Source organism: Epargyreus clarus, unplaced genomic scaffold, assembly GCF_041222505.1.
Source record: "Epargyreus clarus isolate Ecla_fem2 unplaced genomic scaffold, WU_Ecla_fem_2.2 ptg000006l, whole genome shotgun sequence".
Taxonomy (NCBI): Eukaryota; Metazoa; Arthropoda; class Insecta; order Lepidoptera; family Hesperiidae; genus Epargyreus; species Epargyreus clarus.
In genome coordinates this window covers 12,671,219-12,691,343 of record NW_027332214.1, presented here as the reverse complement: position 1 = coordinate 12,691,343, position 20,125 = coordinate 12,671,219, and the positions used below count along the sequence as shown (strand labels likewise).

Genomic DNA, 20,125 nt, shown 5'->3' with positions numbered 1-20,125 from the left:
GTATTAATTGAACGCTCATTAACTGGTAGTTGGTCACAAGTCAATTAGTCACCGGCTTATTATAAGTGGAAGAATTTAAAGGTGGCAGCTCTATGTGGTTGGACGCGGCGACTCCGTCACATCTATTTTCTTCATTATGCTATGTGTATTAGACTAATGGTATTTTTGATTAGAAAAATCTATTTATCGGGATGAAACTGTCATAGTGATTCTAATCTTTTAATTTCCCGTAACAAATAAGTTTGATATTTTAGGGCTAGTTCACGCACATCGGCTTGTGAACAGGATTGAAATCGTTTGCTATTTGTTTTTGCTATATGTATAGGTGATAGAAATTTAGGTGCACATACACGCATGCATACACACACACGCGCACACACACACACACAACTCACACACACATACACTGTGTAATACTTTAAATATTTGTTTCCAATGATTTTCTATGTACAATGTTGGAAGAGCGGGGCTCACTTAACACAAGTAAGTAACATTGCTTATCAGGTGGGCTCCAATAACTTTATGTATAAGGAAAAACATTGAAGAGAAGTAAATAATTTTTTTGATTTTTTTTTTTAAATATGCCCACGGTCGGCAATGATCAATGAATATCATACACATAGTTCGGAAACGACATAGTTCTGTCACCTAATTGCTGCACATTCGACACCGATGTAATACTTAGAGGGTCTTGGATTCGACCAGACAGATATGTATCTAAGCGACGAATTTGCACTTCGGTTTTGGTTCTGGGTGCTATGTATAATTGTATATTTGTCCATTCACCCACGACAAAGGGCACAGTATAGGCTATTCGTGAAGAAAGCGTCTGTTAAGTTACATATGAATCAACCCTTACCAAGTTACCTTAAACACATAACCAGTTTAGACCCAGCGCAGTATTATCTCAGAGCCTAAGCAAACTCCATTACGCTGTTGAGGCTTCTTCGGTTCTTCATTAATTATCATAATAAATCTCATAATAACAACGTATCAAATGCTTATAACGTTGAGTCCTTAAGTATTTTCATCAAGGTTCAGTTAAGATTCAAAATTTTATTTATGATTTAGAAGTTTTTATGACTGGGAATCCATCCAGGTAGGATTCCTAGTCCTCCTTTGTATGAGTCGCTTAACTATAGGTACTTAATTTTGATGATTTTTTATTTATTACTAGCTGACCCGGCAAACGTTATGTTGCCATATAAATATAAAAATGTTAAGGGTGAACAACCCTTATCACTTAGATGTATGAAAAATAGATAGTAGCCGATTCTCAGACTTACTGAATATGCATAGATTTTTGGTGAATTCATGGCAATAACAACACAATAAATTATATTGTAGATCTAGGAAATCCTAGTACAAAGTGATAAGGGTTATCAACTTACCTCCGATCCTCTATAGAATGAGAAGTTGTAAGCTGGCGGTGACGCGTCAGCAGAACACAACAACTCAGCATCTTCGTCTTCTCTCAAGAGATGTGGTTCCTTCGGTTCGATGAGAGAAATCTGGGCCACTGGAGGATCTGTTACAATATATATTATTATGTAAGCTTTATGATTCTATATTTATGAAATTATTACATGTAAATTGCAGAGTGGAATTTCTCATCAAGAAATGATTCAAAGCCACCAATAGCGATCGCAATTTTGAAAATAGAATGAAATCGGCGAGTATCGCAGCCCTTTGTTATCACCTTCAATGGTATGGACTTCATCGTCGGCCTATTATATAAATAACAGTAGTTTCAAGCGCTGCTGTGTTCCTGTTTTAAGTTAAGACGACGTGTTTCACGGAAACACTTACACAACATGTTTCAAATACGTTTTCGAAGGTTACCAATGCGGTTGTGCGCAGTTCGAAGACTTTACTCACATTTGAGGTTAACTACAAGTGTGCTGTAAAAATAAATTCCATGTAAAAATAACTGTCTGTCAAATCCCTAGCGTAAAGTATGAAAAGCAGTTATGGCTTTGTTTTATTTAAATTTTCAAGTCCATAAGAAAACTGCAATTATAGGCACCATAAAATTTTATGGCACTTATAACTTTAAACCAGCGTCTAGACGTGAACAACTCTTTATGGGTTTATGAACATCTGAAAATGCTGCTAGTTTAAGGCATGTGTTTCATTCTTGCCTGGCGACATCGCGCTATCAACATAATAAATACATATGTAATAGGAATATTTTAAAATGGCATTGTTCAGTGATCCATTTTATTAAGACCAATACCCCTCTCTTATTCTTCCATATGACAGTTTGTCATGTGAGAAATCCTGAATGAAATTCAAAATTTTATCTAGAATTCAAATTCACACCCGAATCTTCAAGCATCCAGCTCGCCGTAACTAAGGTAATTATCGTCACAGCTGAAACGCTTACATCGCGGCACCGAGTTGCAGAGTATCATGTGGCATCGCGCCAAACGTGACTCGATACGGAATCTCGTTAGAACTTTTGGAAGATCATAGTTTTTTTGTTAATTTTTAGATTAGATCTGTGCGTTCTTTTTGATATATAATTTTGATATAACTGTTTTTCTACTCATTTTCTGAGTTCTTATGTTATTCTTGTTTGTGTCACGCTACATTAATAACATGACGGTTTTTTTTATCCAAATCGAAATCCTGAATAGTAAAGATCAGAAATACCAAATTTTATCTAGAATTGAATTTCACACGCGAATCTTTAGGTATCCAGCTCATCGTAACTAAGGTAACTATCGTCACAGCCGAAACGCTTACATCGCGGCACCGAGTTGCAGAGTATCATGTAGCATCGCGCCAAACGTGACTCGATACGTAATCTCGTTGGAACTTTTGGAAGATCACAGTTTTTTTTGTTGATTTTTAAATCAGATCTATTCCTTCTACTTTTTATATGCGTTCAGTATAATCGTTTTTTTCTGTTCAATTTCTCAGTTTATTATCGTACTTGTTTATCATACCACAACAATACAATGACGTTTTTACGGAAAAATTAGTCCGTCTATATTTTTGTATCTGGAAGAACTATCCAAATCTTTTAAAGGTTGCAAAGGACTATTAAATTTTGATCCCTTTATTGTTCAAATAAGCCTAATTAATCTTGAAATGGGATATCAATATCAAAAGCATTACTCTACTAATAATTTGAATAGAATCTAAGGTATTGCTAGTTAAATATAAATTCTTGGAGATAAAAAAAACAGTAAGTAAATGGAACTTATATTCATTGAGTACACGCGAAGTAAACACAGTCTTCGATTGTCTGACTCCGCAAATATTGGACTCCTCCCGGAATACCAAGTACGTAATATATCTGTTGCCGTCCGAAATGAAGTTTCTAGATATTTTATGGTATTGCAGCAGCGAACGGAGCTACCTAATGTACAGGTCCGTAACCAATAGCTGCAGGTTTTGAATAAGTAATGAAATACTTATTCTTCGTCAATCATCATTAATTTTCTTGATGGTGAAGTATGGCGAAGCAGTTGAAGCATGCTTTTTTGTATTTGCTCTATCTTAACACTACTGTTATAACACTGAACTATATGGCGGTGGTGCCTCCCGAATTGAACCACAAAGGAATCTACCACTTTCAGATCCTCATCTCCTTTGCTTAACTTGATTATCTGGTAAAACATTTTAGTCATCGTCAATAATTAAGGCAAAATAAATTCACACTCACACATAACGTCAAATGTTAGGGAGTCTTCTAACGTGTGTGTTGGAAACCAGGGGTTGGACACCCGACACACCAGCTGCCGGCCGCTGTCTTCTCTTCTTACCCTCCACGTGAGAACGCTTCGCATTACCTCGCCGTCTACTTCCATCTGTCAACAAGATATTAATTTGATTCAGCTTAACTTATTTTTCATATCGTGTATTTTTAAGCGAGCCACTAATGGTGATAACACATGAGCGACAGCGACAACATTTAAAACAACAAATATACTAGGGACAGTTTGGGTTGGCAACCTTCGTCAACGGTCGCTGATGGTCATGGTTCTATTATGTTCATACAAACCAATCCAATGTAGTCCTAACAACGTATGTATGGTCGAACTCAAGCACGACTCCAGTACTATTAAAAGTCGATTCCAAATATCGGTTAACGACGACACATACTAGAGTAGAGAGACTACTTAATGCCCACTTCAAGTTTTATAAATAGCCTCTCACCTGAGTCAAGGAAGAGTCCACCCGTTGCGCGTTGATGAACCAGTCGATGTTGGGAGGTGGTTTCGACCCCCGCGTGGTACACACGAACGACCTCTCCTGACCGGCCTTCGTCGCTCCCGTGCCAGTCACTCGCACGAATTGAGGTTTTACTGCAAAATAGAGAAACTTAAATTATTCGTTCAGATAAGGTATATACCTATAGTGTTATAAATGAGAATCATACGGTTATTTGTGTTTTACTAAGTTAAGGATATTATCGTCCTAAATTTATAATTAAATTAGTTTAAAAGCTCTTACATAAATAGGATTTAAGTATGATGATAATGAATGTCATGATAGCCTTTTTCTTTTTTCTCGAGGGGGAAACCTTCAAAAGGTACCCGACGACGTGGGAGCGACGCCGGGTTATGTGGGATTTTTACCGCACTAAAACCCCCCCGGTGGCCGTCCTCAACGCTTGTTGGAGAACTCCGGGATCTCCAACGGAACACAACCGGAGCCCTCCAAGCGCGATGCCCAACGGGCTCTACCCTGGGGGAGCAGTTTTCGCTCCTCCCACACCATGTATGTTTACGACGGTATGCGACCACACATACCGCCGTCCTTCCCGGGGTCACTTGCTGGACGGTTCGAGCTCCCACTCTTGCCGTCCGCAACCCCGGAAGCCCCCTTTTAGTCGCCTCCTACGACAGGCAGGGGATACCGTAGCCCTATTCTAGTCCCGGAACTACAGGGACAATGTCATGATAGCCTATGGACACAATAATTTGTCTAAAATCCGAATAAAAAAATATCTACTATTCTAATTTCAAACGCTTTCACAAACAAAAACCAATCTACACATGTGTGAATTGACAAAGGCAAATAAATATTTGTCTTTGAAGAATAAACAACGAATTAACGCTTATCCTTAGGCAATACTAGAAACATATGAAAACTTTAGCCTCGGCTTTATGTGTTAGTAAATAAGAATTTGACAGCCAGGCTCACAAGCCTTTGAACTTATCAACTGATATTGAACATTTCAATGAAATTCCATCAATCAGAGACTGTCCACAGTACTCGTATATTCTGCGAGCAATAATCCACGAAAGCCTACAAAAGCTTCTAAAGGATTCGTCCCACAATAGGTACAAGTGGTCTATGCTTCCAGCGAAATTGTTCACATATATTCAGGGCAAAGGAGAGGACAATTCTGACATTTGATTTGTTTGTACGAACAAAGGGAATTTCTATAACCTCGATTATTCGTTTATCGTCAGAAAATATTCTTTTATCCCACAATAAGTACGAGTAATTAATTTTATTAATACATTTTGTTGTTATTCAGGATATGTCTTTACTGAAGTGCTTTTTTATCCGACGGCGGAGGGTAAAGTACTTCTAGCGTATGTATGTCTCATTCTTTGGCACGCCCTGTAGCCCAAACGGCTTGACAGATTTTAACATATGAGGTGTCGTTCGATTCATCTAAACTGTTGTAACTGTACAGGCTATATTTATAACCAGTCGGGTGTTGTTTTACAATAATGTTACTTACGAAACAACTTAATAGTGACGTCCCTACGTTGAGCTTGTAGCATTGGTGGCTCCACTCGGCATTGCAACTTCGTCCCAGACATCTCCCGGGATATTGCCTGGATGTGCAGTTGACACACAGAACCGTCCTTTGTGATAGCTAGCCTCTCATCTCCGTGATACCAAGATACGTCTGGTGGTGGCTTACCTGTGAAAATAATTGATGAAAAATTACAACATGCTTTAGAGTGTCCATAGTCGCCGGTCCCGATTGTTATCGACGAATATCAACAAAATCTCGTCGGAGACTATCAGTGCTGTTTGAAATAATCCGATACACGTTGTCCACTAACCCATATCTTAGATTATCATAGAATTCAGGTTATCCACCAATATCTCTCGTCAATTATAATATGCTCTAGTTACAACTAAACAAGTATGCATATCAAAGTAGGTACCGAACATACAGTGTAAATATTGTAAAAATGGAATGATATAAATAATATCAATATTGTACTGACCGCCAGCAGCTTGGCAAGAGAGTAGTAGATCCTGACCCTCTCTAAAAGGTCCAGCGATTGTCCCCAGTATCTCCCGACCCTCGGAGTCGTATATCCGAGGTGAGTCTGGTGGCACTGCGAATAATATCAAGAAAATATTAATGGAGAATATAGTCTAGTCTCGTAGTAGTGTGTTTCTTTTTTCTCAAATTTCTTGCTTTCTCAAATGCTAAAAGCAAATGAACGTACAGTCCATCCAATTAGTGAAAGTTACTACCGCTATGTAGCTATTGCTATGCATGCTATTGCTATGCATAAATAGATGAAATGCCTTGTTGAAATACGGAGGGTTTCACCACCTTTAAACATGGATTAAATCAATAACTCACCAATAACAGTCAAGTTGACTCTATAGTTTCTGGTTGGGGAGTCCACGTAGTCGATTCTACACCTGTAGATGCCTTCATCATACCGCGCCACCTTGTCCACGGAAAGGTGGGCTGATGATGGATCAGACTCGTTTAGCACAAAGTGGGTCCGCGCGCCGAACTCGCCCGCCACTGCCCAGTGGACAGGCGCACCGTTCCTGAAGTCGACCCTGGTGACAAATGGACATTCCATTAACCTAATTATAAGTGATCACTGCTTATGCTAATAGAGAAATCATTACCTTAACATCTTAGCGTAACTTTACTTTATTAAAAAATATTTATCATTTGCTATAACGGCGATGGTAAGAATCTTGAGGGAAGTCAGAGTTCTTTAAAAAAAGTTATAATATAATAAAAGGGGTCTCAACCTAGTACACTGCACTAACTAAGCGGATTGATAAACTTAATTTTATAGAAAGCCTAGGAAAAGAAATACTATAGGAGGTAAGTACCATCATGTTGTCCTGTTTTGAAATATCTGACCTAAATTTTATATTTTATGAAAAAAGTAACTCTAATTGGAAAAAAGACAGGTGTCATCACGTCGCAGATGAAAACCGAATAAAAAGGCCCAACAAACAAAGTAATTACATTTGCCCCGGTTCCTGAGTACAGGGACGCATTCAGTTTCAAAGGCACTTCATTTCCGCGTTTTTACTGAGTTTTTCGACATGTCCCACCGTAGGTTTGTGTGCGATTGGCGATGAATAGATTTTTCTAAGTAAATATGATGTGCGCAACCCCGGAAGCCCCCTTTTAGTCGCCTATTACAATAAGCAGGGGGGCTTTTTTATGCTTTTAAATCCTCATGGATTCCCGTCTGCCCGGGGGAGCAAAAGATACCGTAACTCAGGCAGGGGTTACCGTGACCCTATTCTGGTTCCGGAACTACGTGGAAAATTTGTTGCTACCGACAGAGACAGCATGTTCACCTTATGGCTGCAATTTAATGTTTTGTAATGTTCTAACTAAGCAACTTTGTTTAAACACACCCTTAGTATCAGAGTAAGGATTCGTTTATATCTGCTGTTAAAGTGTCAGACACGTGACACTGTCACGGGCAGATAATATCATATTTTTCTATACAATATTTGGACAGGCAAGGCCCGGGCGAGTTTATGTTACGACAGATAAATACGTCAATACACATTATTTAGGAATATACTGTTTGGCCTGACGAAGTATTTGTCTGACACGCTCTATGTTAGTATATAGATAAGCCCTAAATCAGTATGAATAGGGGATTTTTAAAACTGTACGTTGATGACACATAATTCAATAAAGATATCTGACACTTTTAAACTTGTCCTATATCTGACAATTTTAAACTAAATTCACTGTCACTCATCGATGGCAAACATTTGTCTCGCTTTTTGTTACTCGTTGGAGACGGAACACGATCTTAAACCATGGGTTATGCACGAGGAATTTTATACATTTTCATAAAAGGAAACCTCACAAACACATCTTTTATTCCTTGAAGATGTAAGGGCGTGTTTAAAAATGTATACAAATAGGTTAAAATGTAAACAAATTTGGGTTTTAAAATGTAGAGGAATTAGCTGCCTGCTTTTGGTGATAAAATTCTGGGTGGTTAAAAGGTACCCTAATCAATAATAATTGTAGTTCGTTGTAGTCATGACTATTTTCGCAGTCATTAATGTGGCATACTTTACTCCGGTCTATAAAAAAGAGTGGTTTTAGTATAGCGAACTCTTTGAAAAAAAGTTCAAAATGTGTGTGAAGTCTGGCAATTCGCACTTGACCAGGGCGGTGGAGTAAAGCCTCGCTTTATGAGAGGCGACCCTTGCTCAACAGTAGGACAGTAATAGATTGACGACGTTTAACACAGGGGCAGTGATATCAGTCTAACATGCAAAAGCCTTAGGTTCGAACCCATCCAAGCTAAATAATGAATCTGATTTTTTTTCTGGATCTAGATGGTTCTTCGGACTCTTTCATAGTACCTATAGTAAATGCTAGTGTGTCAATGATCGAAGACAAAAATACCCGTTGTAACTAAGTACATGTATTGATTCAAATGTTCTGGAAGACTTCCAAGCGGAAGGCGAATTCTTTTAGTGCATGCTTCCTCCCCGCTAATATATCGTGTCAACTTAATACAACTTTGTAACTTTAAATTATGTACTAAGTTATTTGAAAAAGAAACGTTTACTTCTGAACTCATGCGATGCTACTTTACTCTGTTCGTAGTTTTGGTTTCAGTTTTAGTTTATGTTTGTGTTACTGAAAAGTGGTGGAAATTTTTCATGGTTCGGTTCGGGAGATTACGAGCTACCATCCCCACTCCTTTCCACTAAAGCTATTCAACCGACAATGATTGTCCACTTATGTCTCGATACTCGCACATGTACGTGCGTATAAATAAAGAGATAGGGAGAGTCGCATATAGGAAATTAGAAGGAGCGTAACACATTTAACTTCCATAAAATGACCATTTCTACCATTCAACTCCTACTGGGAGCCGCTCTAAGGAACTTGGTTCCAAAAAGAAGGATGTTGGTTTTAAAATCTAAGGTCTGAAAAAAGGGAAATATTGCTAGGAATATTTCAGTGAAAACTCCTGTAGGAGTATCTTCCTACAATATACTTAAAAGTTAGTTCTTAATAAAAATATCCTCAGTACTTCTGGATCGCTTCCAACCGGAAGACTCGATCCATTGTATCGCTTCCTTCCTAAGACGCTAGTTTAGACGTGGAACGCTGGGAATTCCGCACGATTTGCCACAAAACTCATAAATTGGTTTGTTCTGTTCTTTTGTTTTATTGTTCATTGTTCTGCCGCTATCGTTCTTGGATTGGTGGTATGTGTGGTTAAGCTTTATATTGTATCAGATTGTTATAAAACTTCTTGCGGATGGCCAATATTCAAATTGTACGGTTAGGTTCTAACACACGAACGAAAGTCACTATAGTTTACATGAACAATCGCTCATGTGTTAGTTCCATGTATGTTATCTTCCTAAATGGTTAAGGTTACACGTTAACTCTCGTGCATTTTTTCGGCCAGCCAGATGACCTTCAGTCTAATCCGAGGCTCTTTCGCTGCATCCCACACTACCCCCTTAGCCTACGCCAAATATTTTCGAGGCTGAAAGCAAATTGATTCGTTATCGGCATATATTCTCCAAATAATTTAATTTGCCTACTTAGTTTGCGAGGGCACTTACATGGTCAAATGTAAGCTTCTACATGCATGTAATACTGCTTCACGGTAGAAAAAGGTATAGCACTGGTCCCACCTCAGTCGAACCATACTGGTTCTCCTTCAAATCCATGTGCGATAAATACGCTCAGCCATCAAAATGGTCTGTGATACAACCTATCCTTCTGCGAATACCGAGCTTACAGTGAAACTGTAATGGGTTAACAATGAAGCACCACTTTAAATCAAAGTAACAAATAACCTTAAGCAAACCAGTTACATTTCCAGCGCATATAGTATCAATTTAGTCGTCTAGACTTATTTTGTGAGGTACTTTAGAATTCATTTATGCGCACCTAAATCTTCCCGATTCTTTTGTATTCGGAGATGGTTGCTGGATAGCAGCCAAGTTAAGAGCTTCCAATGTACGGGATGTAACTTGTTAGCGTTCGTGATTTGTCCAATCGCATGCGATACGCGACGAGCGAAGGACTTTTCAAATGTGTAGGCACAATACTCCCTGCAGCTTTCAGATTTTTTAAAGGTTGAAATATCAAACGAACTTGCAGTCCCCCTGATTGTAAATGATCACTGCCGCCGATGGACATCTGTAACCAACCCCAAATACCTGAAGCCAATCACGAACGCGCTGACACTCTTGAGGATTAAAATATCATCTAATCTTCATATTATTATAATGTAAGTCAGCAGACATCCACACCCTTGCCTTGAAACGCAGGACTATTTCACTCTAGGAATAGATGTGGGGATGTAAGCTTCTTGCCGACCATACTGGCTCAAACATCTTTCAAACATATAGAGTCAATGAATGATTCGCTCAAAAACAAAGCCGACATCTATATTACGAACTTTCTGTTTGTATTTAAGAATTTTCCTAATAAGAAATTAGCGAGAGAGCGCGCAATCAAAGCAACAGTGCTTATCTTAGTAAATAATTTTAATTTTACAACATTTTATATGTTACTCAACAAGAGTAGGACGAGTACCTTATTCCGTATATAGTAACAGAAATTCTTTCATGTGCGGTTTTGTTAAGCGTAAGTTACATTGTTTTGTATCCCTAAATGACTTCTGAGCAATTCTAAAAATTTTAAATTCTAAAATTCTAACCTAAATTCTAAAATTTTATTTTAAAGCGAATTTTTGATAAAATTAAAACGAGCGTGTCACGTGCAACTTACGGAACTGTGTACTAGATAGACACAATTGAAGTTAGTTTTTATAAATACTCCATATATACAAAATTGAAAATAATTATTTTTTTTAATTGGACATAAAGTCATAAAAATAATTATAAAAGTTGCTTCACTTAAATAAACTGATCGTTTCTTATTAATAGAGTTGAAAAAATAATGCAATTTAGTGACAACTTGGCATTTTTTCTTTTCGATTATGATATTCTAAAACATTTTTTGTCATATAACAGACTTATTCAACGTTTTATTTTACTTTTTTCATTTTATCTTACGAAACGAAGTTAGTTAGTCGTTATCAAACATAGTTCATATAGACGACTAAATTAATTTAACTTTTAATTAAAATTTCAAATGTCAACCACAAAACTAATTTATTTAAAACAGTAACTTTTACGTCCAAAAATAATTCCCGAATTCTAACTTTACAGCGTTGAAGTCGCGATGGGAAGTTAGAGGGATGTTAAATTTAATGGTTCGTATAAAAATTAAACAATAAACTTGAAATTATCTTTACTTCGCAGGGCGCCATTTTGGTTAGAATTCCCGCTTACCTTTTATTTGAGTGACTTGGAAATTTTATTCGTGCTATTAAAGTTTGCAGCACTTGAGTTCTCAGGACTACCTCTGATCCAGCTGAGGAAGCATCACCTCGTTATTCTATGAATTCTATGTAACCTTTGCTGTATTTGTGGACATATAAGTAGAACTATAAACAACGATTGCAATATTGGCCAAATGCAAGTAAAATATTTCATCTCTAAAATTATCAAGAAAATATTCAAAGGTGGATTTATTAGGTTAGTACTATACTGTGACAACTACCTTATTCTGTCTTATTATAGTGTTTCACTCTATTACTTGTGTCTTAGTATGTCAAACAGAGATAATCCATCACGGCCATTAACTTCAGGGATAACAACAAATACGTCACCAATGCTTTCTAACAAGCACTCAAATAAGTATCAATTGTGTTTTAAACTGGAGTAATGCAAGATATTTGGATCAAGGAGACTATTCTGTGTGCACCAAATCCGTACTTTCGTTCGAAATTTCGGGCTATCGATTACAAAGTTTCGTGTATTTCGTACTCGAAATTCATAATTGCCTGTTTTAAATGGGATTCATGGAAAAGGAATAACATTTAAGTCATTATAGCAGCTAAAACCTGTATGAATTAAACTCTGCTAAAAAATTGAAATTAACAGCAGTCATCGTCGTCGTCTGCCTATTTCTATTCTACTGCTGGCCACGGGTTTACTCTCAAAGCAATAGGAGTTTACAGCTTAGTTCACAGTGCTGGCATAGTCAGAATTGTTAGATTTCACATCCTGACGGCAGTATTACCTGACAATTCTTTCGATGAGTATTTTTACTTTCGGACGAATCCGAAACTTCGTAAATGCACAGAGTAGACCTCCAATTCCAAACTTCAATACCGGTTAAGTATGTTTTGCATATCCTCAAAATAAACCTTCCCCGGAGACAACTCGACAGCTCGCCAGAATTCCACCTAAACTGTACTTGAACGCCGAATGTACGAGTGTGTCGGAAGTTTTCCTATTAGTGTGTTAAGATACGTGGATACTAAAATACTAGTGTTATATTAATTGGCATTGGCTGTAAGGCTTTTTATATCTCGCTGGATAGGTCTCTTGTACTATTGACAGAAGTTTGAAATATCTACCTCAGAGCTCTAATATGAAATAGTGGATTAAGGTGGTAGAACCCTCTGTGGTTCGACCTCGGCGGCACACCTATTTCTGCTTCATAACAGCAGTATGGACCGCTGCTGTGTTCTGGTTTGAAGGGTGTGTTAAGGGAGACATACATTTCCGAGGCTTTTCAGCTTAGCCCTCAGGGGTAGCGGCACACCTGTGGCCCACTCCAGGTAGGAATATCTAATCTTATCTGGGGTTGATTACAGATGTCAACGGGCGGCAGTTGCTACTTACCATCAGATGGACTGCATTTTAGAAGGTGGTAGAACCCGTCGTGGTTCGACTCCGGCGGCACCACCGCCACACCTATTTCTACCTAATAACAGCAGTGTTAGGCGCTGCTGTGTTCCGGTTTGAAGGGTGTGGTAAGGGAGACAGACTTTTTCGAGGCGTTCCAGCTTAGTCCTCAGGGATAGCGGCGCATCTGTGGCCGACCTCAGGTAAGAATATCTAATCCTATCTGGGGTTGATTACAGATGTCCATGGGCGGCAGTAGCCACTTACCATCAGGTGGACTGCATGCTCGTCTGCTACTCTTATATTATAAAAAAAAATGCTCGTCTGTTACTCTTCGTATATTTAAAAAAAAACTCGAGTTCAATAAAATTGCTTAAAAGTAAATTGCTAGTTCAATAAAATAGCTTAAAAGCAAATTGTTAGTTCAATGAAATAGCTTAAAAGCAATTTTATTGAACACGAGTTATTTTTTTTAAGCGAGGTCTTCAAGTTCGAAAAATAATACCGACTGATATAAATCTAGAGGGATAACTTAAATCGGTCACCCATCCAACTCCCGATCTATGTTGCGTGGTTATATTTGCGGCGCAAGCTTCAGATGAGCAATTGATGGGAATACTGACTTTTCTCTAACAATTATAAAAAAAAACCTAAAATATCCGAGGTCCAAACTCACTAACAGAATGGTGTGTTGTTTGTTAATCAACTAAGTGCATGTACAAACATAGTAAAAGCAGAGTGATAAGTAATTAAATTCGGCGACTATCAACGCGATTTTCAGTTAGAATTTCCGTATTGGAACTAAGCTTTGGCTCTCTTACTTTCCCACTATTGGATACAGGCCTGCTTCCAAATAATTTCCTACGCAACCTAATGCAATACTTTAGTAATCTGCTCTTGAGTCTATATTTCTAGAATTAACTATAGTAAATTAAATTATATTTTTTGTTTCACCAGAATTTTAGAGGAAGTATTTTTAACAAATTTTGCGCAACACAAAATAATATTCACTATACAAAACTATTACAGGGACACTGTCTGCATGCCTGCGTTTTGCAAAAAGCAAAAAATTTGGATAAACACGGACACAGACCCGCTATTAGCTTCGCTTTATATTTTGTAAAAAAGAATGTAATTACAAGCTTTATTTTATATTTTGCTTCGGCACTTTTAATTTTGCGACGCACAGTGCAAATAGTTTCGTAAAATATTTTTGATGACAACATTTTTTGATTCAATTATTCTCAAAAATATATTTCGTAATTGGAATACATAATACGAATGAAAAAGCTTTATATGTGTTAGTTTTATTTTATTTAATTCATGTACTACAATAATATTTATGGACGCGATAAGACGTTATTTATCGAGATGAATCCTACGACTCTAAACATGGAAAATATAAAGGCATTGGTAAGCCAGAATCCAGGTCAATCTACATATCAGTACATTTATAATAAAGACATTTTCTTCGAGAACTAAATGTAGTAACGAAAGCTTTAAAGGTGGTAGAACGCTTTGTGGTTCGACACTGGAACACCACCGCCACACTTGTATCTCCTTAATTACTGAAGTGCTGCTGTGTTCTTATTTGATGTACGGTTTGAGTAAGGAAGATATAGTTATCCATAGCGTTCCAACTTAGTCCTCAGGAGTAGCAAGGTATCTGTGTCCGACCTCAGATAGGTCTCTTTTCTTATTATCAGGGGTTGATTACAGATGTTCGTTTGCTAATTTTATATTAAAAATAAACTACCTAATTTCCATGTCAAGGGCTTAATGCATTAGCCCTTCTACTTTACAGACACATTAAAATTTCATGCAACTTCCGTCAGATAAACAAAATGTTGAAAATTCAAACAGCTGGATTACTTCATAACTATACTGATTTCCAAGGCACATGTACAAAGTCAATAGTGAATTATAGAGAAAATCTTTAATGCTGGTTGAGTGGTAATGTTGCAATGATGTTTTGGTCTAAGAACTGTTGGGTTTATTAAATATGTTGGCCGTCGGATACAGTTTTTGAAAACGACGAACTTTTACAATTATTGATCTTATAACTAGAGTTTTCTAGCAATCTCGTACGCGTTATTTATAAAATAATATAATTAAAAGTTGAAGCTACTTTTTATCCCTTTCCAAAAGAGCCAAGATTTTCAAAAAGAGCCAAGAGTTTGTTTGTTCTGCATTGGTATCTGAGTGCCCAAAGCAGAGAGCTGCAAGAAGGGACGCGGTCCATGAGGGGTCATGTTGCTCCCCAAATGGTTGCGCAACTTTAGGTACCCGTACCCTGGGAGAGGTTTTCCGATATTGCTATGTAATACGTTGTTAAGCAATCTCGTATTGTTTGTGTTAATATATTTATTCCTAAAAGCACCAATGTAGCGTGGATTCCAAGCTGAACTCAGAAGGAAATCAAATCCTATTTGACGTTAATAGATCACGATAGACGGCAGTAACTTCTCCTACCATAAGATGCACTACATGTACAAATGAACATGTACATGTATTTTAATATCATTAAAAAACCTGCGTCAGTAACAGTCGGTGACAACGTGACAAATAGTCACGAGTGAGTCCCGGACAGGAACCCCCTCCACTATTATAGTTTATTAAACCCTCTCGTCATATCAGTGCCGGGTGAAATTTCATCCATCATTTCTGTAATTAATTACGGGCTTTTGTGACACAATACAGTTCAATTTTGGATCGGTTGTATTGTTGGAGAAACGCTTATAGTGAGTCGCTCTTTGGCCTAAATAGTCAAAATTACGATAATAGTTTTTTAAAGTGTTTTTCGATCAAATGGCCCAAAATCGAAATTGAGTGTTTTTAACAATATAGGAATGTCGCTTTTAATTATTTGAATTATACCGAATTTAAATCAAGATAAGTATTTGTGTATAATTTAAATTAAAAAAAAAATAAAAAATGTAAATGGTCTATTTGATATACCAACCGTTTAATAGTATTTCTCTTTTATGAATTTTCTATTTAAGGAAACTGTAGTATATAGTAGTATTTTTACTAAAATCAGACCGATACATTGCAGGATTTTGCATTTGACCATTTAACTTCATTGCTTTCGAAAAAATAGGCCTTTTTTATTTTTTATTACTTCCATTATCTATTAATCTATTTATAAATTCAGTCGTTTAAAGCAATCAACACTGTTATGCATCAAATATTGAATCCGTATTAATCCTTTACAACAGTACTGCAGCTTCCATTTAAATAAAATACAAAAAAATAAAATACATAGAAAAAATACAATTCTAAATTGAAAATTAATTATTTAATCCAATAATAATTTCTTTACCTACAATCCAACAATAATAAATACGTGGAACCGTCCCAGCACTACATGCTGTCAACACCATACGCTATTATGGAGCCGCTGGGACATAAAGAGTGATAATAGGGTGTGGAGAGAATGATTAATCAATTCATGTAAACGTTTTGAGGCAGTTTAGAAACTAAGCCTAGTGGTATGAATTCCATTATCTGTAGTATAGAGCACTCCATGGTTTTGGATATGCTGAAAAATCGAAAATTGAATGGAGAATGAAGGGTTCTATCACGCAATATTGATATGCAAGTATATAGCAAAAATGTTTTTGTGTCTTGAGGAAGATTAAGCCCAGTAACACTTAAATAATTTTTGATGGGATATTTGGCTTATCGCATATTATTAGGAGCTATTAAGGAACTAATACACGAGTCACGAGCTAAAGTTCATGGTTGCGACCCTCACTAACTGTCGTTGACTGTTGCCACCTATCGTCAGCGATGGTCGTGGATATGAAATATCGTTTGTGTATTACTTATTATTTTAACGCGCGGGGATAATACGAGTAACATAAGATATAACCCTTAAAATGTAAGACAGATGGACATACTGACAATTAGGTAGACTGTAGACGACGGATGGGCGAAAGGACTTGATAATATATTTTTTCCACCAGAATCAGAATATGTTAGAACCTAACGTCACTTTTCCTCTTCCTTCTCGTATTTCTTCTTTCTGTTACATATTATTTCTTATGCTATTATTTTATAACGTATTTTTTCTTTTCTTTTATTGTTGTACCGCTTTTATTATTTTCTGCACAGCCCAAAGGTTGGCTGGGAGATAATGCTTTTAGCATTAAGCCCGCCTTTTGTTCCATAATTATATTTTGGTTCAATAAAGTATAAAAAAGATCCTAAACGTGTAATAATGATAAATTCAATATTAAATTAACATTTTATACGGCCATTTAATGTAATATCGATATACTATAATATATAATAGTTCAAAGTAAATTGCATCGAGTCAGCACATCAGACCCAGATGAAGCCCGATAAATCCATCTCTGCATTGTGCAGCTGATTAAGCTGTTCCATAGAACAATGCCCTATTGAATGCGGATATGACGTATTCTGGAGGTCTTTCAAGCAAACGCTTCTAGGCGGATAACGTTCATGTTAGTCAAAAGTGTCACTTGTCAAAGGTTAGACTCCGGTAGCACAAACTTCTCCTATTTCTGTTTTATAAGAGAACAATCGCTGCCTCCTACCTTTCTACCGTGTAACAGCAGTGTTACCTTTTTATATTAAGTAGTAAATAACTTTACAGTGCTCCTGAGGGCCTACCACCATCTTTTAAAAACCATCATAGTTCAGGAAAGTTTTATTTGCAAGTGATATTGCATCAACATTATTTTGTTTCGTATCACGACCTCCTTAAAACAGTATTGTTTTATTCCTACCGAGTGGTGTAAAATAATGAGTAATTTGTCTATTATTTATCCAAGAGGAAACGACACATCGAAACTATGTAGTCTCATCTCTTTCGCACCATGGTCTTGATTGTGTTCCGTCATACACAGTTGAACGAACTTAAACCCTTATTAATTTTTTGCTTATCCATTGTATAAAACCAACTGAAATTGTCATATTTTGCTTAAAAAGTAGAATTTCCTACAATAAAAAGAATGAATAATTTCGACCGACGTAATACAAAACTGCTTATTGTAATATTATAAAAACTCTTACTATAACGAAGTCGTGGTACGTAATTTCAACCTATGATTAAAATAATATTGTTTTAAGAGATGGTAGTAACCCCCTCTGATTGTCATAGTCACTGTTGCCCATGGACATAAAACATGCCGAAGCTGATCACTGATAGCTTGGCACCACTGAGGACTGAGATGGTCTTCCTGTAAGCCACCCGGCATCCATACCTTTCCACCAAAATGCAGAACTGCTTCACGCTAGAAATGAGTGTGGCTCTACCTTTAAAAAGTATCTATCATCATTTCATAGTGTTGCTTTTGTTTTAAGGATAAATACACACAAGGTATTCCAAATTCTTCTTTGTGTAGTTTGTGCAGTAATGCCTCAGTAGCCGATTCATATAAAATGCGTGCTAATTTGCTATTTTATTTTTAATTGATCGCATTTGAATGGCAGTTTTATATGTCATTATAATTTTCGTTCGTAACAAAGTTGTTATATTAGCCACAAATTAGTCTTTTGTCACGCTAAGTCACATCGCATTTCATTTGATCATACCTTTTTATTACATTCAATTATAGTAATTCCATTTTAGGAACGTGCATTTGACGCGGCTATTTTATATGATAAAACGATAATGCAGTTTTTGAAGGTGGTAGAACCCTTTGTGGTTCGACTCCGGCGGCACCACCGCCACACCTATTTCTACCTAATAACAGAAGTGTTAGGCGCTGCTGTGTTCCGATTTGAAGGGTGTGGTAAAGGAGAGAGACATTTTCGAGGCGTTCCAGCTTAGTCCTCAGGGGTAGCGGCGCATCTGTGGCCGACCTCAGGTGGGAATATTTAATCCTATCTGGGGTTAATTACAGATGTCCATGGGCGGCAGTAGCCACTTGCCATCAGGTGGACTGTATGCCCGTCTACTACTCCTATATTATAAAAAAAATACAGGAATAATTGAGGCGGTGGTGTTTCCGGAGTCGAACTACCACGGGTTCTATAACCTTTAAATCAAATAAGAATCTAGGTCCTCCATCTTATCTCGGTCCCTGGTATGATCTACGAAGTAACATTGACATAATATCCAGAATAATCCTCCACAGTTTACCAAGATGTCAGCGACGGATAGTTGCATTGTGGCCTTGACGATATTGTAATGCAGTCAATAACATTGTTAGATAATTTATGTACTTATTACACTTGGGTATAAGGACTATTACTACTACTTCTAATACTACTCGGTATGGGTATTTACAACTAGGAGAACCCTCGTATATACTTGAACACGCTGATACCATGCGGATTGATGAAGGATAATTTTATGATAAGCCAGTGTCAAATTTTTGGCAATCACCTAATTGATGATAGAATGTTAAATACGTATTAAAAGGAAAGGTAATAATTAGCACGAAAGATAATACGCTACTAACAATACTGCGATACTTCATTATTAAGCCAATGGAGTGCGACCAGGTCGTATGTACCACTGTCATACCCATTTCTAGCTTGAAGATTTTCTGCATTAAGGTGAAAGGATGTGAATTGCTACTAGCTTACATTACGAGGCGACAATATTATGAAAAAAAATGTATTATTTCTGCACGAAACGCAGATATATGCCGCTGAGGTAATTCTACCTAGAGAATAACCACCTTACTCACGTGTATATGGGCATTCGATCACGATCCTTGAACCACATCATCATGGCCACGTCGTGCGCAGGCGCCGCCAGGTTGCACGGCAACCGCGTCTCACCGCCCGGCGCTGACCACACCTGGATCACGTTACCTGAGTAGAATAGAAACATTATAATAAATAAAATTGCTCACAAAGTCTACGGTAAAATATCAGTGGACGACGATTCAGGGGCTCTGCCGTTTTGGGAAACTAGTGATGCAAAATAAGGCTCTAGCCAAACTAAGCCGAAAGGGAAATTAATAATTGTATTACTAATAATATTTTACGAAATCAGTACTCTAAAACTTATATTTGAATTTTTGGAAACTATCTTTTGAAGGAAGGGATGGGAGGAAATAGAATATTAGATTATGGATTATTGTGTTAAATCCATGCTAAATTGATTTAACCCAAATAATCCCACCATGTAATTAATAAGTATTTCTCCCTTATTTAGAACTATTAGGAGATGTATTTTAGGAATTCTTGT

At 37.1% G+C, this 20,125-nt stretch overlaps 1 protein-coding gene across 1 annotated transcript in view; it reads right to left on the bottom strand.

The window, feature by feature from the left end:
* Positions 1-20,125, bottom strand: part of LOC140742992 (protein turtle homolog A) — a 74,543-nt gene that overhangs the window by 8,266 nt on the left and 46,152 nt on the right. Inside the window, exons 2-8 of the mRNA XM_073074117.1 lie at positions 19,620-19,746; positions 6,575-6,783; positions 6,207-6,320; positions 5,708-5,893; positions 4,168-4,316; positions 3,674-3,818; positions 1,392-1,528 (exon numbers count right to left, since the gene is read on the bottom strand). Coding sequence (XP_072930218.1) covers positions 1,392-1,528; positions 3,674-3,818; positions 4,168-4,316; positions 5,708-5,893; positions 6,207-6,320; positions 6,575-6,783; positions 19,620-19,746 — 1,067 coding nt within the window. The remainder of the gene's footprint in view (positions 1-1,391; positions 1,529-3,673; positions 3,819-4,167; positions 4,317-5,707; positions 5,894-6,206; positions 6,321-6,574; positions 6,784-19,619; positions 19,747-20,125) is intronic.